General features: G+C 38.0%; 1 protein-coding gene across 7 annotated transcripts; it reads left to right on the forward strand.

The window, feature by feature from the left end:
- Window positions 1–323: 323 nt before the first annotated feature.
- LOC139140294 (uncharacterized) lies at window positions 324–25,399 on the forward strand. Of its 7 annotated transcripts, none has more exons than XM_070709447.1 (12): window positions 324–634; window positions 13,826–14,012; window positions 14,302–14,457; window positions 15,105–15,241; window positions 17,583–17,740; window positions 17,920–18,102; window positions 18,601–18,690; window positions 20,452–20,547; window positions 22,238–22,360; window positions 23,055–23,189; window positions 23,739–23,855; window positions 24,907–25,399. In XM_070709447.1, exons 1-12 carry the CDS (start codon window positions 601–603, stop codon window positions 25,018–25,020), a joined length of 1,530 nt encoding a protein of 509 aa, XP_070565548.1. In that variant the 5' UTR covers window positions 324–600; the 3' UTR covers window positions 25,021–25,399. The 7 variants fall into 7 exon arrangements, with proteins under 7 accessions (XP_070565548.1, XP_070565550.1, XP_070565552.1 ...); XM_070709445.1 differs by lacking the exon at window positions 324–634 and adding an exon at window positions 988–1,150 and having other exon boundaries at window positions 15,105–15,232; XM_070709444.1 differs by lacking the exon at window positions 324–634 and adding an exon at window positions 990–1,150.
- Window positions 25,400–27,072: the final 1,673 nt, after the last annotated feature.

Here is a 27,072-nt window from a genome sequence, read left to right on the forward strand (position 1 = left end):
GGAATCACTGAGCATAAAGCATAGTTACGAGTGGAGTGATACGTACCGGCCGCTGCGTACCAAGTACGCGGCGGCCGGTACGTATCACTCCACTCGTAACTGTGAGCATAAAGCCCAGAGCCACGTGTAGTCGTAGTGAGTCAGAATAGTAAACAACACAATTAAACAGTTTCGATATCACCATGACGATAGGAAGTGAGACAAGAAGGTATTTAGTATCAAACACCGCCATTGATGACGTGATCCATAAATACATCATCGATTGTTTCGTGCAACCTGTCTCTGTCGGCGTGTCACATGAAAGGCGAAAGGTCACGCTTAATAGCTGCTAGGTCACAAAGACACTTGGAAGTTGGACTTGTATCTGTATTGTGCACGATTTGGGGCCATTTATAGGCACGAATTATTCTTAGTAATAAGATAAAAGACTACATCATGACCGTAATCGAAATAGGAGCTGCTCTGCTTTCTGAACACCCCAGGCTGTGTAGGGAAGAGAGGCATTTTATCCTTAAACACTATTTGCATTGATTAGAAGAGCTTCTTACATAAGGAACGCCGGAAAGGGCATTGTCCTTGGAAGGTCAAGCCTCTGCAAAAATGGCGGATGGACGTGCAGGCGATAAATGCACAGGTACGTATTAGTAATAGTGTGACCATGGACGTACCATTTGTGGATTATTTCTAGGGTCTAGCAAGTTAACTAAACACACAGTGTTGTCCTTAGAAGCCGGGTGCCGGGTAAATAACCCGGCTGTTTTGCATTTTTTCCCGGCTACTTTTAACGTCATTAGATTATTTTTATAGACCTGTAATTTCGGGATTGCACTGCCAGCTGCTAGCTGTTAGACGGCACACGTACGATTAGCAGTTTCGCGACCCCTTAGAATTCCCCGCATGAAACATAAAACAGTTTCTAAATACCCGTTTGTGCCTTTTTGAGCCCGATCTTTTATTTGTTAAATAGTGTGATTGGCTGATGGACGCGCCTATGGTGTTGTCTTTGTTACGAGCAGTGTAATTGGTTTGATTAGTATGAAGGTCATCTTTAGGTTATGATTTTTAACGATGGTGTCAAAAAGAAATGCGGCGTCGGCCACTGGCACCTTGTCGATGGAATATTTTTTCCCGAAGAAAGCCCGTTCGAAAGGTATACTTGATTCCAAAAATATATTTAGTTTATGTATGAAAACTTCAATTTCGCTGAATTTGTGAGAAAAAAAGCGCCGAAAAGATGTGATTTTGATCGACGATTCGAAGTTCATAAGACTGCAGCTGCAGCTAGCTTTCCGCCGCCGCGCTGGCTGCCTACGTCACGGTCACTACGAGTATGATCTTCTCAACAAGTCAAGTTATTCTCAGAGCAATGCCGACGCATTTTCTAGATTTAAAAAAAATGAGCAAGAACTGATTTTTTAGAAGCAACTGTTTATTTGAATGGGTATTTTTTTCATTGATTATTTTTACGTACTAGAATCCACGTCACAGGCTAGGCATGTGTGTTGCCGACCGTTGCCGACCGGTGCATCATCGTCACGGCTCACGGCTTTACCATGGCGCTGATCAACAGGACAATACGTCGTGGATTCCGGCACGGGTTCAATTTCACAGCGCCTCTCCATGTTATCTATGTTGGGTTGCCCGATAGTGTATTTCGATGGACCCTCTGAATCATTTTTTTCACGGACTCGTGGAGCAAATTTGAAAGAAAAAAGAGTTAACATTTCCTTCCGACGCCATGCGCCGTTTGCATTTAATTTGTTGCAACATTTCTGTCAATCACTCACTTTGTGTCATAAGTTTCAGAAACTATCGCTCGCCTGAAAATTAGCTATGTAGTAAGTTCATAGGCACAGATGACATGGTAACGTGCCTCTGACTCGACGATGCCGATTTTTCAGACTACACTCAGAGAATCCGAAACTTTTCACACAAAATGAGTGATTTACAGAAATGTGGCAACAAATTTAATGTTAAGCGGGCACTCATCTCGTCTGGTTGTCGCCTAAGCTCAGTCGCGGAGAGTGCTTTCGCAAACATTTTACTATTAATATTATTACGCATTGGATCTACGCTCTACGCATTTTTTCATTGTTTTGAGTTTTCTATATACGCATTTTTTTTCCGTTAATGCGAACACTGTTACAGTGAATTATCTTACCGATGTTTTTCTTAACAAAAGCGAATGTGTTATGATTAGAATAGAATGAGTTTGATGGTTTTGGGGAAACTACTATGTGATAATGAAGAATGGGAAATGAGCAATGAAATGAGCAGACAGCGGGTGATTTAAGATTAAATGTTACATCTTCACTGCAAATAAAACCATAAGTGTGTCATAAATAATACAAACAAAACAAAATCATGTTTGTTTGTTTTGTTGTATGTGAGCCACGTCTCTAGATCTAAGACACACAACAAAAGTACTGTTTCAGGCACAGGCGCTAAATGTCACCTCAGATGCCACCAGAGAACGCCATTTCCACTCAAAAATTTCATTTTTCGCCCTGCGAGAGGGGGACACCCCCCTTCTCCGCTCTCCCCCCCTCGTTCGCTAGGCTCACTCGCCGCTCGGTCGCTTCGCTCCCTCGCAGTAAACCCGTCTACTTTCTTACATTACCCGGCTACTTTTAAAGATAAGGACAACACTGTAACCAGACACAAAGGTTTCTTTACCAGCTGCGGCAATGTTGTGCCTATTCCGATTTGTTGGATACTGCGGCAATGTTGTACATATTCCGATCTGTTGGATTGGGTAAGCCTTATTCAAAATTCACGATTCGTGTCCTGCATTTTAAGCTAGAAACAGGTGCATTTTCACTCCAATTGACCTTTTCGATTCATATATACAGAAAAATCATCATTAGGGCTTCAACAGTGCCTTCTATATGCAAGAAGTAGTACCCTGCGATATGAGTGTTGACTCATTCTACTTATAGCGGGCCCGGACTGGAAAGAAATTATAGGGAGGGAGGGGCGGTGTTTTTACAAAAGTGTCCCTTCAAAAGTGTTTGCAAGAAAAAGTGACCCTTCCAAAACTTATATGAGCCACAAACAGTGACCCTCTCCCTATGTGTCACAATCCATATCAATAATATTTAGACCCTTTCTCTTGCGGCCATCGTGGATCTTAAAGGCCCATGAGCTGCAACTCTGCAAAATTTGTCCACCATCAAATTCCTCAGATAGTAATTGCAGTCTGCAAATTTAACGATATAGTCATTACCTATGCCTAAACAACGGCTTCTTGAGGCAGAATAGGCAAGAAATTATACAGATTTTTGTTCGTTTTAAATTTCCCGCCATTTTCAAAATCTTACCATTATGTGAATAACAAAGAATTTTTGTCAAAGTGAAGTGAATCCCTTTCCCGTCCTTTCAAAGGGTTACACCATACGCTGTTATCATGTAGTTGTGTGGAGTCGGCCATATTTGGGTGCGGCACCCACTTATTATTTGTCTTACTGGAACCTCCATGTAGTCCTGCTGCTTATGCTTGAGTACACATTTCTGGGTAAGAATATTTCTATGAACTAATTTTAATATATAATCATGAAAATAATGCCAAAAGTTGCAGCTCATGTGCCTTTAACGTTAAAACTGACCACATTTGCATCACAGTTGATAAATTTCTCTACAAATACTTTGTAGATCATAGAGGCGGGTTCCTATGTGCCAAATTTCAAGGTCACAGGCCCTGTCAAGAGATTATTTTTAAAATATCATTTTCCCGAATTTTCTAGGACCTTTGATCTACCCTACACCTCTGCAGCCAAGCTACGGCCTTATCTTATCCTATCTAAGTCCTAGAGGGCTGGTGTCTATTGAAGAATGACCAGTATGGAACCAAACTGCACATCCATATTTTGGGGTTGTCCCTGACCTTTGACCCTTATATCATCCTGTACCTCATTAATTCTGCACATATCTAATTCTAGGTTAGTCAAATATACCCAGAAGTCTGATTTTTGGTGGAGAGGGATAACTATCAGAGAAAAGTTTTCTGACAAATGTCACATGACGAGAGTGACCTTTGACCTCGATTTTAGTACTGTGCCTATAAATCAGTAACCAGTTCCAGTTGCGCATGAAAATTGGGGAGGGTCACTTTTTTCTTGGAAACACTCTTGAAGGGTCACTATTTTAATCACCGCATCATTTTGAAAAACACCGGTCCTCCCTTCCTATAATTTCTATCCAGTCCCTTACTGTAATAACCTCGTGGGGCCCTAAGTGTAGAAACTCGTAAACAAACATATATCAGGCTACCGCTTCATGCATGTAGAAGGCGCTGTTGAAGTCCTAATGGTGATTTATCAGTGAACATGGATCGATAGAGTAAATCTGAGTGAATATGCATCTGTTTCTAGCTTAAACTGCAGAACAGGAATTGTCTATCATGAATATCGTGAATCGTGAATCTTGAATGGTGAATCTTGAATTCGGCATACCCTGTTGGAATCAAGTTCGGTTGGGGAGGCTGCAATAAGTATGGGACTGGGATACGCCGGGGAATCAGAGGGTAACCCAGGAAATTCCATCACTCTGATATATGGATGGATTACTTTTTTTTTTTTTTTTTTTTTTTTTTTTTTTTTTTTTTTTTGAAAAAATAAATTTATTCCAAAATGGCAAAAAAAACAACAAAACTACATTACTGTGAATGCGTCAAGCTTACGTACAAAATTACAAAGTAACTAGTCGGAAAAAAATAATTTACGTCGAAAGAAGAGAAAGGAAAATATCAATGGATGGAGGGATGGATCATTTCAGAAGCGGCATCACTGAAGCGCCCCCATTCCGAGTTTTGCCGAGCCCAAGAAATTTGTTTGAGGTCGTCTTTTACAAAACATTTGATGCGCTATAACTATACTGTAACCATGTCATACGTTCATTGCGTTTATAGACCTGATGGAAGATACGGCAACTCATTTAATCAAATGCTGTAGGCCTATTACAATGCGTCGAATGATGCAAATAAATCCTTGCTTCAAATAGCTAAACAAACTGACGAAAGAAGACTGTAAAAAATACCATAAAATCGTCCGTTTTCGGAGAAAATTTGAGTACGTCGTGATTCAATATTTTACCACGTACATTTCTACACTAACCTATCGTCACCTCCTCTTCAAAAATGTAACAATAGCCGAGATCCTCTCAGTCCGGGCTCCACAGGATCATCTCGTTACAACTAGGGCGCCACCTTATCACTTGTTCCCTTGTCGGCAATATCCGAAGAATGTCTGTTGTACTTATCAGCACCACTTTCTGGGCCTATTCTTCCCTGCATACAACCTTACTTCCATCTTCTTACGTTTTTATCCTCATTTTACTGCGGCGAAACAGTAAGGTTCTCTCCTCTGTCTAACACCGCACGTTCAAACTCTAGCATTCACACAGCTACGTGTAGCGTGTAGTACATTCATTTTACAGGAGCAGCCAACGAAGCTGTTTGTGCAAAAAAGGGAGTTCGTGCGCAGTTTTTCAGCGGGCTGGCACTTTAATAATAATCAATGGGCAGGGGAGAAACAGTCAATGTTTACTCTGGGCAGAGAAGAAATTTCGGCTTTTACAGTGGGCATGGATAAAATAGCCTTCAGTAGGTACCGGAAAATCGGTAGAGGAAAGAGAATGCTGTGATTGGATACGAAACATTAAGTGGTGTCCATGTCAGTAGTGGGGAGAGAGCAGTGGGGAGCTTGAGCTGTTAAGGGGGAGATAAATAGTGGAGGGCAGTGGGTATTTTAATTTCAATGGGATAGCATGTTTTTCGCATATGCTGATGGCAGAGCAGTTACGAACAGCTTAGCTTTCCATTCCAAATTACAAGGTCAAGGTCAAAAATATGTAAAATCAGTATATCACGTATATGGTGATGATTGTATAAAAACACACGATTGGAATTAATTTGGGAAAATTGGATTTTCATATTTTCCAATTTCTCAAAAGTGTTAGGTGCTCTGTAGCTGAATATTGCAATATTACAAATTCCTCATAAATACAAGCGCGTAACTTGAAAAGGAAAGTACATGAGGTTACATTTGCAGATAAAATTAGTCCGTGGGCTAGAGGGGGTCTACGTGCACCCCCCCCCCCACAGGATAACAAACCTGTATTTTTCAGAAGCCTTGGGATCCCTAGAATACGAAATGGAATTTTAACAGAAAAAATATAGGGATGGAATAGCTGTTATGGTCATGTTTTGAAGGGTACCGCAAAATCACGATTTTCCAAGCCAAATGCATTTTCGTCTGTCTTCTTGTAAGTCATGTGCTGAGCTCATTTGTTAACATAACCTCACTTGTTTGGTATCATTAGAAAGGGAATATATTCCTCTTTAAGATGACATATTGCATTATGCAATATCGTCTACAGTTTTTGTCAAATATAACCAAAACTTACCCCTTACCCCAAAATTTAACATTACAAATTACAGAAAATCTCAAATTCTACCAATAGCTAGGCATAATAAAAATGTAATGTTTTGTCTGAAATCTGTTTTATTTGATACAGGGACATATCAGAAATATGAAATAGACTTTTAACAAAAAATATATTGGGAAATTACAGCTGTAACAGTCATATTTTGTAGGGTACCGCAAAATAACAGTGTTGCAGATTTGCATGCATTTTTGTTAAAACTGTCTTCTTATAAGTTATCTGCTGAGCTTGTTTTTGAATATAACCTGGCTTGTTAGGTATCATTATAAAGATAATTTACTAATCTTCAGAATGATATATTGTAACATGCAATATCTTCTATAGTTTTCATGATATATAACCAAAAATTACCCCTACCCAAAGTTTACATTGAAAATTTCAGTCATAGCTAAAACCAAATTCTACAATTTTTTTAGCTTGACACAAAAAGTCTGGCCGTTTTTGCTATTAAATCTGTTTTATTTGGTACAGGGACATGTCAGAAATATGAAATAGACTTTTAACAGAAAAAATATTAGGAATCTACAGCTGTAACAGTCATATTTTGAAGGGTACCGCAAAATAACAGTGTTACAGATATGCATGCATTTTTGTTAAACTGTCTTCCTGTAAGTTATCTGCTGAGCTTGTTTTTGAATATAACCTGGCTTGTTAGGTATCATTAGAAAGATAATTTACTAATCTTTAGAATGACATATTGTAACCATCGTCCGCTCGCACGGCTCGTTAGCCAGACAGGAGTCTTCCACTAACCACGCCGTGCGGGATACCCCCACTATTTTGCGTTAAGGAGTTTGATGGAATTAGAAAATCAGGCGGACCAATCAGAGCACGCGTTACACTCAAAGAGAAAACCACGCCTACCTTCCAAACGCCGACCACCGCACTGTTTGTGCACAGCTTTTCTCTCGATTTACTTACTGGTTTACTAGACTTGGTTCAAGTGCGTGGTTGTGAGCATGTGAGCTGTGTGAACGTCTGGAATGCAATGATCTGTGTTCTGTTTTCATGTGAAATGTGTGTAGGATTATGTGAACGCGTCGAGTGGGGTGAACGCGATACAGGGGAGTTTTACCCGGCACAAACTAACTCACTACTGCTGCTGCACAGACTAAATAAAAACGCGTTCGATCGCAACCAAATTTTACACGAGGAACTTTTACAAATCATTTTATTTTTTGAAAATTCACCGACTTGAACCAAGTCTCTGGTTTACCTTCGTCCTGTGACACCCTAATGGCTCAAACGGAGATTTAGGAGTGGGAAGGCAATCTTGCCCGAGTTTAATACAGGATTTGATTGTCATGCATGGGGAAATTTTACTGCGTGGTGGGGATAAAATTACGGGCGATTTTCTCGTCATTCATTGAGGTGGCGAAAAGTTCCGTTTCAGTGATCGTGGGTTACGAAATGTATGGCAACGCTTTGTATCGTGTAAAGCGTTAGATGTCTCCCAAAGAAAAAAATCGACGAATAAATATGGCGATAGTGCAGAAGATGACTTTGAAAAAACTGACGCTTGTAGTCTATGAAAAATCCACCGATGAGTAAGCTTATATTGCTTGCTGACGCTTGTAATCAATGAAAAATTCACCGATGAGTATATTGCTTGCTGTGATGAATAGGTCATTTTTTTTTTGAACAACACCCAAACAAAATCCGGTTCTTTGATTTCCAGTTCAAGCGTATTTCACAAAGTCCTAGTCCATGTTTTCGAACCATGCTTCTAGTTGTTTCTCCCGCGGCGTGTCGATGTTCTGTTCTGGTAAATCCTGTTCATCGTCTCACAATGTTTACAATTTTCCAAAGATATGAACAACAGAATAGCTGCCGGCCGCGCCAGTTGACAGGACCACAATGTCTAAACAACGTCTGAGTAATGGGTTTATCGTGAAATTTTGAGGTCAAAATTGGAGGAGTGGTTTAACAGATTTACTTCGGCGAGTAGAACTTTTCTATTTCGCGCCACGATCTTTTGAGTTTGGCGGGTTGATGTTTTCACCTTACAAGTTGAGCGACAGCTGGGAATATCTTGCGGTAAGACGCGCTGGCGGCTGGATAGGACCTTTGTTTTGACGTTTTGAACACATCAGTTATTTCAGCAGTAGATTTCAGTAGTATGAAATGTAAACGAATACTTGTAAATGTAACACCGAGAAAAAAGTGGGAAAAGATCAATACTACTTCATTCGTAGTAACCGATTATCTGATTGGCTACTTACTGGTCACATACAGTCGTGTGGTGGCGCTTTTAAAAACACGATTTAGGGGGTCTATCAGCCAAGGTCTGATTTCGGGAAGCATCCAGCTGCCCGGAGCGGAGACCTTGGCAAGCGAAGATGAGGTTATTGTAGCATGCAATATCTTCAATAATTTCATGAAATATGACCAAAACTTACCCCTTACCCCAAAGTTTACATTGAAAATTTCAGTCATAGCTAAAACCAAATTCTACAATTTTTTTAGCTTGACACAAAAAATCTGGCCGTTTTTTCTATTAAATCTATTTTATTTAGTACAGGGACATATGAGAAATATGAAATAGATTTTTAACAGAAAAATATTAGGAATCTACAGCTGTAACAGTCATATTTTGAAGGGTACCGCAAAATAACAGTATTGCAGATTTGCATGCATTTTTGTTAAAACTGTCTTCCTATAAGTTATCTGCTGGGCTTGTTTTTGAATATAACCTGGCTTGTTAGGTATCATTAGAAAGATAATTTACAAATCTTCAGAATGACATATTGTAATATGCAATATCTTCTATAGTTTTCATGATATATAACCAATACTTACCCCATACCCCAAAGTTTACATTGAAAATTTCAGTCATAGCTAAAACCAAATTCTACCATTTTTTTACGTAGACATATAAAATCTGCCCGTTTTTGCTATTAAATCTGTTTTATTTGGTACAAGAACATGTCAGAAATATGAAATAGACTTTTAACAGAAAGAATATTGGGATTCTATGGCTGTAACAGGCATATTCTGTGGAGTACTGCAAAATCACAGCAGTGCAGACTCAATATGTGTTTATGTTAACTTTGTCCCATTGTAGGTCATCTGCTGCGCTTATTTTTTAACGTAACCATGTTTATTTGGTACCATTGTAAAGCTCATTTACTACTTTTTTAAATGACATATTGTTATATGCCATATCTTATATAGTTTTCATGGAATATGACGAAAACTTACCCAATACGACAAAGTTTATATCGAAAATTACTTTCGTAGCTATCGTCAAATTCTACCAATTTTCTAGCTAGACATAACAAATAAGCCAATGCTTTATATAAAATCTTTTTATTTGGTACTGGGGAATGTCAGAAATATGAAATAGACTTTTAACAGAAAATATATTGGGACTCTACAGCTGTAAGAGTCATATTTTGAAGGGTCTCGCAAAATCACAGTATTGAAAACTCGCTTGCTTTTTTGTTAAATCTGTCTTCTTATAAGTCATCTGCTGAGCTTGATTTTTGACATAACCTGGCTTGTTAGGTATCAATAGAAAGGTAATTTACTAGTCTTTAAAATGACATATTGTAATATGGAATGTCTTGTTTAGGTGTCATGAAATAGGACCAAAGCTTACCCCATACCCCAGGTTTACACAGCAAATTACTGCAAATCTGAAACTCTACCTTTTTTTACAATTTATTAACTTTACATACCAAAGGCAATGCTTGTATGCAATCTATGAAATCTGTGTTTTTGTTAAAAAAGTATGTTACAAATATGAAATTAACTTTTAACAGGAACATAATATGATTTTGTAGCCTTTTGGATCATATTTGGAAGGGTACCCAGGTATCAGGGCAAATTTGCTGAAACACATACATTTGCAATATATGGGTTCCCCCTCCAAAAATGATCCAAGTGGCTACTAAATTGTATCATCTTCCCGTTAAAAGTTAATTTTATACTTGTGACATACTTTTGTAACAAATAAATCAGAATTTAAATAAGAATTGCCTTTTGTATTATGTGCAGCAAAAAATGGTAGAATTTAAGATGAGCCGTAATTTGCGATTTGAACTTTTTGGGTATGGGGTAAAGTTTGACCATATTCCAGGAAAACTATGAATGACATTGTATATTACAATATGTCATCTTAAAGAAGAATAAATTGCCCTACTAATGATACCTCACAAGCCAGGTTGTGTCACAAAATAAGTTCAGCAGATGACTTACAAGAAGAAGAATTTAACAAAAAAGGTGCCAGTTTGCGGTACTGCGATTTTGCATTTCCCTTCAAAATATGGCTGTTACAACTATACAGTCCAAATATGTTTTCAGTTAAAAGTCTATTTCACATTTTTGACATGACCCAGTACCATATACAACAGATACCGCAACAGAGCTATTTTTATCATGTCTAGCTAAAAATTCACGGAAATTGATCATGTTATCTATATGACAGTACTTTCAATATAAACCTTGGGGTATGGGGTACGTTTTGGTCATATTCCATGAAAACTATACAAGATATTGCCTGTTACAATATTTCATTGTAAATACCAGTTAATTACCTTTCCAATGATACTAAACAAACCCGTATATAATCAATAACAAGCTCAGTAGACGACTTATAAGATGACAGATTTAACAAAAACGCATGCGAATCAGGAATACTGAGATTTTGCTGTACCCTTAAAAATACAGCTGTTACAGCTATAGAATCCCAATATTTTTTCTGTTAAAAGTTCATTTCATATTTCTGATATAGCCAAGTACAAAATAAAACAGATTTCATACAAAAAATTGCCTAATTTTTTATGTCTGCGTAAAAAATTGCTTGAATTTGACATTAGCTATAACAGTAGTTTTCGATGTAAATTTTGGGGTATGGGGTAAGTTTTGTCATTTCATAAAAATGTGTACAAGATATTGCATGTTACAATATGTCATTTTAAAGACTAGTTAATAATCTTACTAATGATACCTAACAACTTACATTATATTCTATAAGAAGCTCAGCAGATGACTTACAAGACGATAGATTCAACAAAAATGCACGCAAGTCAGGAATACTGAGATTTTGCTGTACCCTTCAAAATATGACTGTTACAGCTGTAGATTCCCAATATTTTTTCTGTTAAAAGTCTATTTCATATTTCTGACATGTTCCTGTACCAAATCATCAAAACAGATTTAATAGCAAAAACGGCCAGACTTTTTGTGTCAAGCTAAAAAATTGTAGAATTTGATTTTAGCTATGACTGCAATTTTCAATGTAAATTTTGGGGTATGGGGTAGGTTTTGGTTATATTTCATGAAAACTATAGAAGATATTGCATGTTACAATATGTCATTCTAAAGATTAGTAAATTATCTTTCTAATGATACCTAACAAACCAGGTTATATTCAAAAACAAGCTCAGCAGATAACTTACAAGAAGACAGTTTAACAAATATGCATGCAAATCTGCAACACTGTTATTTTGCGGTACCCTTCAAAATATGACTCTTACAGCTGTAGATTCCTAATATTTTTTCTGTTAAAAGTCTATTTCATATTTCTGATATGTCCTGTACCAAATAAAATAGATTTAATAGCAAAAACGGCCAGACTTTTTGTGTCAAGCTAAAAAAATTGTAGAATTTGGTTTTAGCTATGACTGAAATTTTCAATGTAAACTTTAGGGTATGGGGTAAGTTTTGGTTATATATCATGAAAACTATAGAAGATATTGCATGTTACAATATGTCATTCTAAAGATTAGTAAATTATCTTTCTAATGATACCTAACAAGCCAGGTTATATTCAAAAACAAGCTCAGCAGATAACTTATAAGAAGACAGATTTAACAAAAATGCATGCAAATCTGCAACACTGTTATTTTGCGGTACCCTTCAAAATATGACTCTTACAGCTGTAGATTCCTAATATTTTTCTGTTAAAAGTCTATTTCATATTTCTGACATGTCCCTGTACCAAATAAAACAGATTTAATAGCAAAAACGGCCAGACTTTTTGTGTCAAGCTAAAAAAATTGTAGAATTTGGTTTTAGCTATGACTGAAATTTTCAATGTAAACTTTGGGGTAAGGGGTAAGTTTTGGTTATATATCATGAAAACTATAGAAGATATTGCATGTTACAATATATCATTCTAAAGATTAGTAAATTATCTTTCTAATGATACCTAACAAACCAGGTTATATTCAAAAACAAGCTCAGCAGATAACTTATAGGAAGACAGTTTTAACAAAAATGCATGCAAATCTGCAACACTGTTATTTTGCGGTACCCTTCAAAATATGACTGTTACAGCTGTAGATTCCCAATATTTTTTCTGTTAAAAGTCTATTTCATATTTCTGATATGTCCCTGTATCAAATAAAACAGATTTCAGACAAAACATTGCATTTTTTATTATGCCTAGCTAAAAAATTGGTAGAATTTGAGATTTACTGTAATTTGCAATGTTAAATTTTGGGGTAAGGGGTAAGTTTTGGTTATATTTGACAAAAACTATAGAAGATATTGCATAGTGCAATATGTCATCTTAAAGAAGAATAAATTTCCTTTCTAATGATACCAAACAAGTGAGGTTATGTTAAAAAAATGAGCTCAGCACATGACTTACAAGAAGACAGATTTGACGAAAATGCATTTGGCTTGGAAAATCGTGATTTTGCGGTACCCTTCAAAACATGACCATAACAGCTATTCCATCCCTATATTTTTTCTGTTAAATGCCATTTCGTATTCTAGGGATCCCAAGGCTTCTAAAAATACAGGTTTGTTATCCTGTGGGGGGGTGCACGTAGACCCCCTAGCCCACGGCCTAAATCGACATTACTTCACCACCCAATAATCCTAAATAGTTCCAATCGTGTTAAAATTGACTGAACCGATCGTTTGGCTACACCAAGTTCTGAGGGTATTTATATGAATTGCAGTCTTCATTTTATTCACTCGTCAGTTACAAACAAACGCTTGCAGTAATACAAAGCGGAAAGTTCAAATACTGCCGTGTGTTTTATGCATTCACTAGGCAGGATATTTTCAAAGTGATCGAGGTAGAGCTGCATTTCTTCAATTAAGTGTGGGACAGCATTTGTGGTGACACCGAACTTTACTCTTTGAAACTTCTGAACACGCCAAGTTCATATTCAAATTAGTATACCTTCTCTTAAATTAAAATCGATTTCCTATACAAGCTTTCCGTAATATTGGCCCACGCTTTGGCCAACATACTCTCTCATCTCACAACAAGGATTCAATGGGGTTCCCAATATCTTTAGGGCTTGATTGGAGGTCAAGGAGATGTAAAAGGCAGAATTTTTGTTCCTCATTATCACTCGTTTAGAAATACATCTACGAATTTGCAGCATAAGCTACTTTTCCATTAAAACCCACATAATTACAGGAGACGAGACCGATGTCCGCTCTGACATGAAGGACTTTTGGGCTGCTCACTCCAACGACGCGACAGTGGAATCAATGATGTTTGACACAAAGGCCTCGACTCTGACTGAAATGGAAAGCAAGGAAATAATGTCAATGTTACCAAACATCGAAGGCAAGAGAATTCTTGAACTTGGAGCCGGTATCGGGTGAGTCAACATAGGGTTGCCTGAGCGGTTGTTTTGATGCCCTTGGGAAATGTTGATCATTTCATTAGAAAAAATTGTTCGAAAACAACACCAATACTAGGCTGTGGCCGAAATGCAGCATTTTATGGCATATACACAGAAGAAGCTTGGTTTACGTGAAATGACGGCGTTTCGCACCCTAACCAAAGTACATTTACAGCAGGTCAGCTTGTAAATGTCGTGTAAATTTCTCAAAACATGTTAAGTGTTCTTAAACTGACACGATCATCATAAATATCGCCCTCTCCAGGCGGCAAACGAGACTATTCGCAGAAAAGGCATCCCACGTAACGGCGGTAGACTTCATCGAGACATTTGTCGAAAAAAATAGACAGAGCAACGGCCATCTGGAAAATGTTGACTTCATCCAAGCTGACGTCACCAAGCTTGATCTTCCGGAGCAGAGGTATGGTTTTCGCAAATTCAAATGCCCCCTCCTACAACATCTTAAGATGTTAGACACTCTTGAAGAATAATTGGCCAAATCGTTCTCGCGGTAGAGATCAATAAGGTTGATGTACATGTGATGAGTACAAGCTAAATAAATACCTTAAAGATAATGTTGAATTTTACTCTAGCCAATATTCCCGGTGTTGCCAAATTCCCATGTTCAATCTTTGATAAGGAAATCCGTGCTCGGCTTATAGTATTCCCCAAGCAGAGAAAGCAAGGAAACAAAATAAAGTGTGTTGCTTTATCAAACCAAGGCAACAATAACCGGACTTAAGTCTGACTTGATTTCCGTGTGTGGGCAAGGCTTTCGGCGTGATGACATTTTAAACCGGTTAACTTTATACAAGATCCATATCGGCGATACGATAAAAGCTTTTGAAAGTAACTATGAATTTCAAGATAATTTACCTATGGCTAATATTGTTATTTGCCATAATACAGTAAGATCTAACCTAGGCTTTGGTCGCAAAACAGGCTGAGTGAAAGCATATCTAAGGCTTCAGCAGCACCTTAAAAGAGCTAGTATTTTTATTGTCGTACTTCAAATTTTCAATGGAAAAACTTGTTGGCCTTCCAGTCGTATCCTTTTGTCCCTTTCAGCTATGATATTGTGTTTTCAAACTGGCTGATGATGTATTTGACCGATGACGAAGTCTTGAAGCTGTTTATAAATACTCTGACATGGCTCAAGGAAGGCGGCTACACGTTTTTCAGAGAATCGTGTTTTGGTAAAGCAGGTATTTATGTTGCTATGGCAATTGAAATTCACAAGTTCACTGTCTACATGGTTAAGCATGTACAGAGTTTATGCGAAAAGTTAATTTAGGGAGCCTTCAGTAATTACATGGGGGGTGGGCTGGGGGAATTGGGGGAGGGTCACTTTTTAGAAAACAGTTCAAGGGGGAGGGTCACTTTTTATAAACCTATCTTGGGGGGAGGGTCACTTTTGACAAAAGCTGATATTATGGCCAAAACTTTGATTGTCCGTGTAATATTTCCTGAATAGGAAATCACCAACAAAATACGCACACACTTATAGATCGCCATGCATAGTGAATTGACATTTTGGTGAGATTCCAAAATCAAAGTTCTTACACAACCATAGACTTGTAACCACTCTAGTCTAATCAAGAACAATAATCTTAATAATCAAGCATATATAAATGCACAGATTTATCTAATTTTGTACTGAAAAAATATTATTCATAGTTTCATCATAGACCCCCATGCATAGTGAATCGACATTTTGGTGAAATTCCAAAATCAAATTTCTTGCACAACCATGGACTTGTAACCACTCTAGTCTTATCAACAACAATAATGTGAATAATCAAGCATACATAAATGCACAGATGTATCTAATTTTGTACTGAAAAAAAATTATTCATAGTTTCATCTTAGACCCCCATGCATAGTGTATGGACGTTTTGGTGAGATTCCAAAATCATATTTCTTGCACAACCATAGACTTGTAACCACTGTAGTCTAATCACGAACAATAATCTAAATAATCAAGCATACATAAATGCACAGATTTATCTAATTTTGTACTGAAAAAAAATTATTCATAGTTTCATCATAGACCTCCATGCGTAGTGAATTGACATTTTAGTGAAATTCCAAAATCAAATTTCTTGCACAACCATGGACTTGTAACCACTCTAGTCTTATCAAGAACAATAATGTGAATAATCAGCATACATAAATGCACAGATTTATCTAATTTTGTACTGAAAAAAAATTATTCATAGTTTCATCATAGACCCCAATGCATAGTGTATGGACATTTTGGTGAAATTCCAAAATCATATTTCTTGCACAACCAAAGACTTGTAACCACTGTAGTCTAATCAAGAACAATAATCTAAATAATCAAGCATGCATAAATGCACAGATTTATCTATTTTTGTATTGGAAAAAACTATTCATAATTTCATCATAAGCACCATGGATAGTGAACCAACTTTTTTGATGAAATTCAGAAATCAATTTCTTTCAAACAAATGTTCATTTTACTTCCCTATTCAAGCAAAGTACATTTAAATACATTATCAAACATAAAATACAGATACAGCATGTTTTGTGGGGGTAAATTGTCAATAATTTGCCTGATAGACTCCATGTATTATGATTTGATATTTTTGGATGAAGCACTAAATCAGCTACATCTTGACTTTTTATAGTTGCATAAAATATGGTGGCCCTCCCTAAACTGTATGAAATACCATATCTCTTCAAAAATTCTTGCGTTATAAATTGCGACTGTCCCTCCAAAAACACCAGCCCTCCCCTCTGTAATTTGTCCCTAACATAACAATTGAACCAATTGTTATGTAAATTAGCTGATACTGTTTTAGTTATTCCCGGGGAGAATACCGCAGTGGTTGAGGGGGGGAGGGTCAAGTTTTAGAATGTCGGACAAGGGGGAGGGTCACATTTTAGACAGGAGGATAGGGGAGGGTCACATTTTACGGTACAGGGTGTTCGCGAAATTCCCCCGGCCCACCCCCCTGTAATTACTGAAAGCTCCCTTAGTATTAGTTTCAGTTTAACGTTATTTAAAGGGAGCAGGAGTCCCGCCTGTGGCTGTACGCGTATGGTTCGACCCATACAACGGATCTGTTACTATGCACAACATATCTCAACACTCCTTCTGCATATCCGAATTTTACAATGGCGGCTCAACCGAAAGCGAAGGGACACAACCAAAGTTTATTTGGCAAAGTTTTGCAGTGGTCGGAAAGCTACAAAACTGGTGAACTATCAACATTCATCAAATGCAGAATTCGCTTCACATTTGCCCGACATTCATTGCCAATTTCCGGGAAGAGAAATTCCATAGATTCCATGGCGCTGAATCTACTCTTGGAAAACTTTATTATTTCATATTTTCCGTCAAAATACAAATAACCTTTTTCTGACAGACTTCATAAGAAAATTAGGCACAATTTCTCATGTCAAGAACTAGTCAGGCTTCTGCGATCCGGGTTTTTTACAAATTAAGAGAGCAATGCCACATTCCATAAAAAAGTGGAAAACGATTTCATGTATTTTTGTCTTGTCTTTTATCTCTATCAGGTGACTTTGATCTTGGCGAAAACAATCCAACTTTTTATCGTCTCCCAAGTCAGTACAACGCGCTTTTCCACAGCGCGTTTCTGCCCGGTAAAAAGGATGACGACCAATCACGTGGATTCGAAATCATTTTCAGCAAGACTTTACAGACATACGTCAAGGTAAATATCCTAACGGCCTACGGTCGGTGAACGTCTCTGAGTGTTGTGGCTTCCCGTCGACACCTCACTCGACGGTTTACCACCCTACATGTATGCTGCCGTGCGTGGTCGATCATTTTCAAATTTCAGCACATTGCACGGTGAACAAAACACGTTCGATTCTCGTTTGCCTTTCACAGGTGAGGCATAGTCACAACCAAATCTGCTGGTTGCTACAGAAGAAACGCATCGCTGAATACCGTGGGTACATCACTTTCCAAGCCTTCCTTGACAACCAACAATACGCGAAAAAGTCAATCCCTCAGTACGAGAGAATGTTTGGCGAAGGAAGCATCAGCCCCGGGGGCCTAGAAAGAGCTAAGGCAAGGAATAAATGTCTTGCGTCTCTCTTTGTCTGATGGGTACTGTCCGGTATTGATACACGCAAAAAGTGTCACAAGATGTCTGCATATAGCAATAGTGAAGAAATTGTGTTTGTTTGGAACTAGATTTAACACTTTTTCGGTAACATGTCAAGTGACAGCTTTCAAATAACTTGCGTTTCTATAAAACAGCCTGAGACCAAGAACCGCATTGATCACAGTGAATGACATTCATATCACTAAACTACATCTTACCAAATTTCAAAATTCGACTTTTTAATTAGAATACGTGGCAGATGAATGAAAGCCGGACAGAGATTACACTATGTCGTTTATGTCAAATAATTTTTTGCTCAAAATGTGAATATTTGATAAGCATGCTAGATTCTCTGAACACATTTGATTTTAATACCGAATCCAAAATGTTTCGGGCGACCAGATAATCTAGCGGATGAGTACGTTTACCATGAAATGTTGACATATTATCACTTGTTTCAGGAATGTATCAAGATGTTGGCTTTAAAACCCGGACAGAAAGTTCTCGATGTAGGTTGTGGAATAGGTGGCGCAGCTTTCCATATGGCTGAGGTATTATCCATACCAAAATCGAATACACAGCATTAAGACACTTGTTCTTAAGAAGGCTAAGCTGTGAAATGAGAACAAATGTACCTAACTCATATCCTGGTGTTCAGTTCGAGTGAAAGATTGTTGCACGTACATTTTTACAACCCTGTGTTTATTCGAAGATTTTCAGAAGCAGTAGGCCATCTCTATCATCCCGCAAACGACATTAAGTCTTGGCATTTTCGTTTGTGAATAATCCATCAGTTTCCTTTAAACCATAGACCCTCGGTTTTTTCTCGAGGGTCTTTAAAGCCCCAATAGCTGATAATTTTATGCATTATTTTCATGATTTTATTTTCAAACCAAAGTTGGTTCATGTAAATGTGCTAACTGAAAGATGTGTATGGAAGTAAGACTGCTCGCTGATTTGGACCATGCCAACGCGTTTTTAAAGGTTATGAATAATAAACGGGTGCCGCACCCATAAAATGGCGCCCTCATGGGAAAATACAAAAAACAGTATTTCCTGCACATAGACATCGTGATCATACCAGAAACGAGCATGATGCAATTTACTTGAATGCACAACATAGGATGGCTAACATTTTGTTGTTGTAATCTTTATTTTCTTTGTCATATGATTAGTTTTTGAAAATGGCGGGAAATCTAAAACCTTTGAATATATATGCCACTTTTGACACTCGTGGGAGCGTTTTACACTTTTTCAGTCTCTAATAGGTCTTATTCAAAGAAAACTATTGGAAAACTAAGGATATTTTGAGATCGGTTTATTAAACATTCGCAGCTATTGGGGCTTTAAACCCTCAATTAAAATTGCCATATTAGGCCGAGTTCTTCCCTGGCGTGGAACTCACTTTAAAGCCAAAATGTGCGTGTTTCTCATTTTGAAAATGTTTGATTTCGAAGACTACCTAAACTATCAACATGAAATTATAAAATACCAGGATGGAAGGTCATGTTAAGGTCATGAAAATGGTTTATAACACACCTCATCCGCAGTCTGTGTTCAAATTTGCCAATTGATAGTCACGTGCATTGGATGCGTTCTTTTTGTGCTGATCCACGTAAACGACGTCATCAGGCATCATTTGTCGGAACTGTTGCCTGCCAGGCATCAGTTCCGAAAAATGATGCCCGCTGACGTCAAAAAACATTGGCGCATGCGCGAACTGGAATGTAAACAAAGATGTCGTCTGCGGCCGAGCGAAACGATAGTCGAGAAATTTCTCGGTTTATCCTACTTTCTAAAGAAGAACTGAATGCTCTGGTTTCCAACAAGAACTCGAAACGAACGAAAATGATAGTCAAAGGTGCATTGAACGTTTTGCAGAAGTATTGCGACCCTGTCGGGAAAATACTTTTTTTTTGCCAAACCACTTCAACATATTACATCATTCATGCGACAAGTTTTGTGTATAGTACGTTCTTATGCATGGCTACGGATGAAGTGTGTTATAAAACACATATTGACTGGCCATGCGGGCGACAGCATACGTCTTTAACCCCTCGGGCCTGGAAGTCACCCCCAAACACAGACTGTTTCCCTCAGCCTACGGCCTCGGGAAACAGTCACGGTCTGTATTTGGGGGTGACTCAGTCCCTCGGGGTACAGACGTATGCTGTTGCCCTCATGGCCAGTCAATATGTGTATACTGTTCAACAGAATCGTAAGTCATTGCTCTTCTATGGCATAAGAACATATTAAGGTGCAGAATATTCAACATTTCAATCATCATCAGTTTTGAATTTTACATATTACAGACCTATGGTGTAGAAGTATTGGGAGTAGATTTGTCCTGTAACATGATTGAAATAGCCATGGAACGAGCTGCTGCTTCGAAGACAGAAAATCTACAAGTAGGTCGAACATGAACGCATTCTCACGTTTCCGGGTTCCACATGTACTCGCGCATTTTCATGAAGTTGGACCAGAGGTGACGTCACCCAACTCATCATCAGAGTTCCTCAACAAGAAGATGTACTAGTGATATTACTACACTTAAGGTTCAAGGACAAGTATTGAGACCTTTCCAACAATGACTCGAATTTTCTACACACGACTATTAAGCTCGTAACCCAATTAAGGTATATATTTTCTGCAAGCCTAGACATTCGCAAATACAGTGATTTGTATTTTGTAATCACTATTTGCATGAGGATCACGTGACAGTAAAGTTCAATAACATCTTTAAAATCGAGGCTTTGTTACCGCCCCTTGTACAAACGCTGCCGTGTCTCCGATCGGAATATGCAGCAACGATAGAAAATAAAATGACCTTGGAAAGTGTGTCTTCAAATGGGTTTTTTTGTAGTCTTTGTGTAACAGACTAACAAAGGCGCAAGACTATTGACTAGTGATAAAACAAGTATTATGTCGTCTAGAAAACGATCTAGAACCTCAAACATAAGTCTTAGACGCTCTTTAAAAGATTGCTACAACAAATTCTTATCAAGCAAGTTCCTATTTTAAACACTGCAGCGTGTGTCTTAGAACGGGAGAAGTTAAAAACCGATTTTGAGAGGTTGTTCTAATTGACTGTCACGTGATTCTCATGTAAACAGTGATTGTATAATGCAATATCTAGTCTTTCAGAAAATATATAATACTTTCATTGGATTGTGAACAGAGTCCCCCCGCTCCACAGAATTCATTGTTTTATAGTGACCATTACTTGCCTCGGAACCATAACAAAGATCTAGGCATCGTTTGTTCATGCCAAGGCTGTTTGTTTTAACCCCGTCTGAGACTCAGAGAACGATAATGTAGAGTGTGATGCTAAAACAAAGTTTAAGGTTCCAAGACAAGAAATTTGACCTTTTTAATCTAACAATTCTCTAACAGTTAATAAGCTCAAAACCCCCATAAAGTATACATTTTCTGAAAGCCTAGATATACAGGAACATTTTGATAACCACAGTGTCACCATTGTTTACATAACTATCACGTGACAAGGTAATTTGCATAACCTTTCAAAAATCGGTTTTCCCTATGTTTTGTCTCAATACCTCAAAATATCTTACTCAAACTTGCTGGAATGCAAGCTGTCACAATGCTCTTCCAAAGTGTGTCTCAGATTTTTTATATCTTGCTTAGTTTTTTTGGAGCACAATTTTAAAGAAATCAACTACGGTAAAATTCACTGCCCTGGAAGTTTTTCCGGCATAAAAACTGTTTAAGAAGGTTTAAAAAAATTCTGAGACAAACTTTTGAAGACCCATAGGACAGCTTGCACTCACATAAATTTCAGCCGCATATCTTAAAGCATTGAAACAAAACATAGGGAAAACCGATTTTTGAAAGGTTATGCAAATTACCTGTCACGTGATAGTTATGTAAACAGTGGTGACACTATGGTAACCAAAATATTCCCCTATATCTAAGCTTTCCGAAAATATACAATTTACAGGGGTTCTGAGCTTATTAAACACTACAGAATTGTTAGTTTAAAATGTTCAATTTCTTGTCTTGGAACCTTAAGCTGCAGCGCGCCACTTTGAGCATAATGGTGTGACGTACTTGTGTACAATTTATTCTCACCTCGATCAGGTACAATTTGAAGTGTGTGACGTCACCAGACGAGATTTCGATCCGAATGCCTTTGATGTCATCTACAGTTCACATATGATTGTCCACATAGCGGACAAATCATCGCTATTTGCCTCTTTGCTGGTAAGTCGGGGGACTTTTTTAAATGCCATCCATGAAGGCAGTTTTGGTGCGTATGCTTTAGTTGGAGAGGAAGAAAAAAAGCGAAGAAAATACCCACGAAAAGTAACAAAATAAAACAGTTGTGTACTAAAGATGCTGCTGTGTTGAGGAGGCAGGGGTACCTTAAGTTGTATATATTTGTAAAGAACTAGTCTACAGTAGATGGGGACTTCAGATTTAGACGCTCTTCAGCGGCTTCCATGACCCGACCAGATTTGGATTAATTAAAGTCGGCTTAGACTCATAAATCCAAAAAGTCTAACGATTCATTTAAATTAATCAATTTAAAATTTGCCTTAAGAATGTGGCCCTACAAACTGTTGACAACATTTCTATAACCACTACAGAATATTTAGGTGTGCGTCAAAAAAGGTAGTGTTTAACACCTGCTAGCAAAATTGCCCAATACATATTTATTTTTACTGCATGTACACACATACCTTATAAATATCCGGATATACGATATAGTTTTTGGAGCCTTCGAAAATTCTGATTATATAGATTGGGGATTTGAATTTTTGGAGGGTATTGAGGGGGGTCTGAAAAACTTAGACTTCAATCGAGATTACTCCAGCCCCATCATCATTATTTGTGAACGCAGCCTTATTGAACTTGACCTATGCGGCCCTGTTGAACTTCTTTAATTTTCCTGTAGAAATGGACAAAGCCCGGTGGAAAACTGTTAATCAGTGACTACTATTGTGGTAATCCAGAGGATCATTCTGAAGATTTTAAAGAGTATGTCAAACAGAGAGGGTACACCATATGCACCACGGCCGAGTTTGGTGAGGTGAGAAAATCTTTGTGGAAATTAAGGGATCTAGCCACAGTGTTATTGATATGTTTTAATAATTGGACCTAAATTGATAACGATGGATCTATGCTCTCCACCGTAATGGGAAAGTATTCGATGCAGATATGGTGATGAGGCTAGGGCCAAACGATCTTAGAAGGGGGTGTAAGCACAAGGATACGTATGCTTTCGTTGATTTACGTATCTATGATATCAAACAAGGTGGAACACACTCATTTTGTTAAAGCTGTCTTCAACTTTCAGTCATATGCATGTGATTATTTTAGTTTATTTCGCAAACGGTTTTACAGTCTGTCCATGATCTTTTCCAGACAACTTTTTCTACTGTGGCAACTCCAAGATGAAACAGGATAGCTGTCATCATTTCAGATATTGTTGATCCTTGCATTGTCTTTCTCGTCAGGCTTTGTCACACCCCCCCCCCCGGGCCCTCCCTCGGTGTACATCAGATTTTAATGAGATTGATCATCATGAGGCGGCACATGCGCACTTTGACAAATGAACGGACTTTTTTGCCTTCTGCAGTTACTTTCATCCGCTGGATTCATCAATGTCAAGGTCGAGGAAAGGACGAAACAGTTTACTGAGATTCTCAGGAGTGAGAAGAAACGGCTGCAAGAAAAGAAAGAGAGTTTCGTGAAGGTGAGCAATCTTATATATGACATCTGTAGCAGTCTTAGACTACAATGCCAAAGTAAGCTATGCAGGGACCTTGTATTAACTCTATAATACAAATGTAAGGCATTTTAATACCCAGGAACTAAGCTTATGGTAAACTAATTGATGCCCTTTGAAATGATCCCCCCCCCCCAACGGATAGCCACTGTTACCCTCGGGATAGACATGGGAGGACTCCACGGGTCAATGAGGCAAGACTGAACAACACAGGGCTCATGCTGATCTACAGTAAAATTCAACGCCATCATAGAGGAACGGTTGTATTTCTTCATCACAAAAGTTACCCTTGGACAGGCACCTATATTGCCTTAAGGCAGATAGCCCACTGATCTTCCGGTGATCCAGAAAAACAAAGTTTTATGAAACATTTTGATCACCGTGGAAGAGGCACTATCCGAAAAATACAGAATGGGGAAATGCCACTCATGGTCTTTAAATCCAAAACATGGCTTCAAGTGGGAACAGTGTGCTAACCTGCCATGATAAAAATTTATGGCAATATTTGCGATCTTAGTATGTCAGTATCACTTTCGCTCGACCAAACTAAAGGTTGATCACGTGTTTATGAGACAAAATACAATTATGTCATACCAGTATATTGATGGCGCAAATACAGCGATCTGATTGGTCGAGACGTGAAAAGAACCGTGTTATATTGGCGATATACCACGGCTGGCATACGCGCGAGCTCTCAGTTTGAGCAAAAATTCCGTTTTTGACGTTCCACGCCAGAATTTCAATATACTGTTATGATATAATACAATAAATCACACCCAGCGACCCTGTGGGGAACAACTTCAAATCTCTTAGCGTCCATAGAAGTCTTAGAATGTTGTTGCAGTGGTACGTGTATCGACCCTGAAATGTACAGTGGTACGTGTATCGACCCTGAAATGTACAACTCCATTTCTGTAAATGTCAAAAGTCCTCAACTTTTCTTCGAAGAAAACCCACAAGGATGAAAAATTCCGGGATGCATAACTTAATAAATTTATGTACATAATTTAATATGCAGGACTTTTCAGCAGAGGAATACCAGAACATACTCAGCAGCTGGGATAACAAGCTGAAATGGTCCGAAGCTGGACATCACAGACTTGGTGTATTCTATGCAGAGAAGCCAGAGTAGTGATAGTTGTCATAGAGAGGCTCAGTGAGGCTTAAGAATTGCACATGGAGAATTACGTCATGAATTAACTTTTGAAATGTGTTTCTGTGGTCAAATGTCATAACATAAACTTACCGAGATATCTTTATTATGCATATTGATCCAAGTACGATATTGAAACACGAGAGCCTGTTTTCTGCCTTGAAGAAATGGATGAACGAATGAAGAAATGGATGAGATGGATAAATGAACGAACGAATGAATGAATGAATAGATAAGTGAATATATGATGAGTTTACATGAATCGATCGATCAATCAATCAATATGTTTAAAAAGCCGGAAGTGTAATCGTCGCACTTAAAGAGTTCCATAATCAGAAATAAAAAACGAATTTACGAAGATTGTTTCTCATGCATACTGCCATCAAAGGTAATAGTAAAAGAATGGGATCTATATCCTTGTCCGGGATACACTTTTATATCAGTCCATCACGGGGCATGAACATGTTTTGCACTATTTACGGCCAAAGACAAGGAGAAATATGTGTCTGTGTTGAGGAACCATAACAAAAGGTATAGTTAAGCTTACATTTCGTGTATTCCCACAAACATAATTAAGGGAGTTGACGCCTCGAAAATACAGACTTATATTTTTGCTCAAACTTTCCTCAAGCAAACTTTCAACTATTTTCTTCCAAAAGCAAGAATAAAAATTTAGGGTCACCGTGTAAATGTTGGTACTAGAGAAATAAAGTATCCAATGAGTAAGGAATGATGTCCCCCTCCTGGTCCATAATGTACGGAAAGTTTTGCACTCCAAAGTCTGCTTTTCGCTCACTATGGACCGACAGGGATATTATTGCAATTGTTTTACAGTTTTCGTAATTCCTATGAATATGTAGACAGAATACATCTGGACCACAGTACTAGATAATTGGATACATTGTCGGTAATAATCTAGGGGATGACGTCACAAAATTAGCTGGTATCGTCAAAGCTATATAATATAATTGACGATATTTGAAATTCAAAATGTCCGCCATCCCTGTGTTATCGCTATTGGGGAAAATAATATTCCCGATTTTAATAAAACTAAGCAGCTGAAAACTTAATTTACTCCATGAGCTCCAAAATGAGCCCCAATAAGTGCTAGACCAAAGGAATATGTCAAAAGTTTGAGAGGCCGAATAACCGTCCCCGAGGCGTATTCTACGGTAAGTTATATACTCTGTTGAAGTTACTGATAAACTGTTCTGACAAGATTGTTGGTTGCCCCACAACTGGCCCAGCAGCGTCTGCTGATCCATGTCGGATGGTCATGAACATCTTACTGGGTTGCACTACTCTCAGTTTTGTAGATACTACGTTGCCTTTCACGCAAAGTTGCACTTTAAAGTGATATGGTCGTCGGAACTGCGCATGTGCAACTTTCTTTTTTATAAACATTGTATTTCATGCACTATATGTAGATGCATTATGTCAAAGTAGCTGCAACATTTAAATTTTACGATGTACCATTAAGACTAACATTTTTTAACTTTCATCAATCGCCAACGTAGCTTGGATACAGTGTATATATTGGTCGCAGGGGTTACTAGCGACCTTTGAGCGCCATTCCGACGACCACCGCCCTTTGATAAGAGAAATTAACTTTATAAATCATAGCTAGTCAACAAGCCAATTTACCATGTTTCTGATAGAGACATTATAACAGTAACCCGTCAAATAAAATAACTAGTGTTGAAAATGTAGTTGCTACGATAATTTTAGAGATTAGCATAAATCAATAATATTTGGAAGAGGTAATTCAGCTACCCGTACTCACATTCAAGTTATACAAATTCTATTAACCGTGCTTTTGAACCCATCTTTTATTCACCGCTTGTCTTTGACCGCAAACGGACACACAGTCAGCTAATATATTTGACGAAAAATATAGAATTTAAAACTTTCACAATTAAAGAAATGTCGGTTGAGTTTGAGCTATGTACTTTGAAACGTCCTAGATACACTGTGTTAAATTCAAGTCCAAGTGTCCCCTAAGTTCCATTCCAAGGACTTTCAGTGCATGAT

The sequence above is a fragment of the Ptychodera flava genome, chromosome 9 (genome assembly GCF_041260155.1).
Source record: "Ptychodera flava strain L36383 chromosome 9, AS_Pfla_20210202, whole genome shotgun sequence".
NCBI classification, from domain to species: Eukaryota; Metazoa; Hemichordata; class Enteropneusta; family Ptychoderidae; genus Ptychodera; species Ptychodera flava.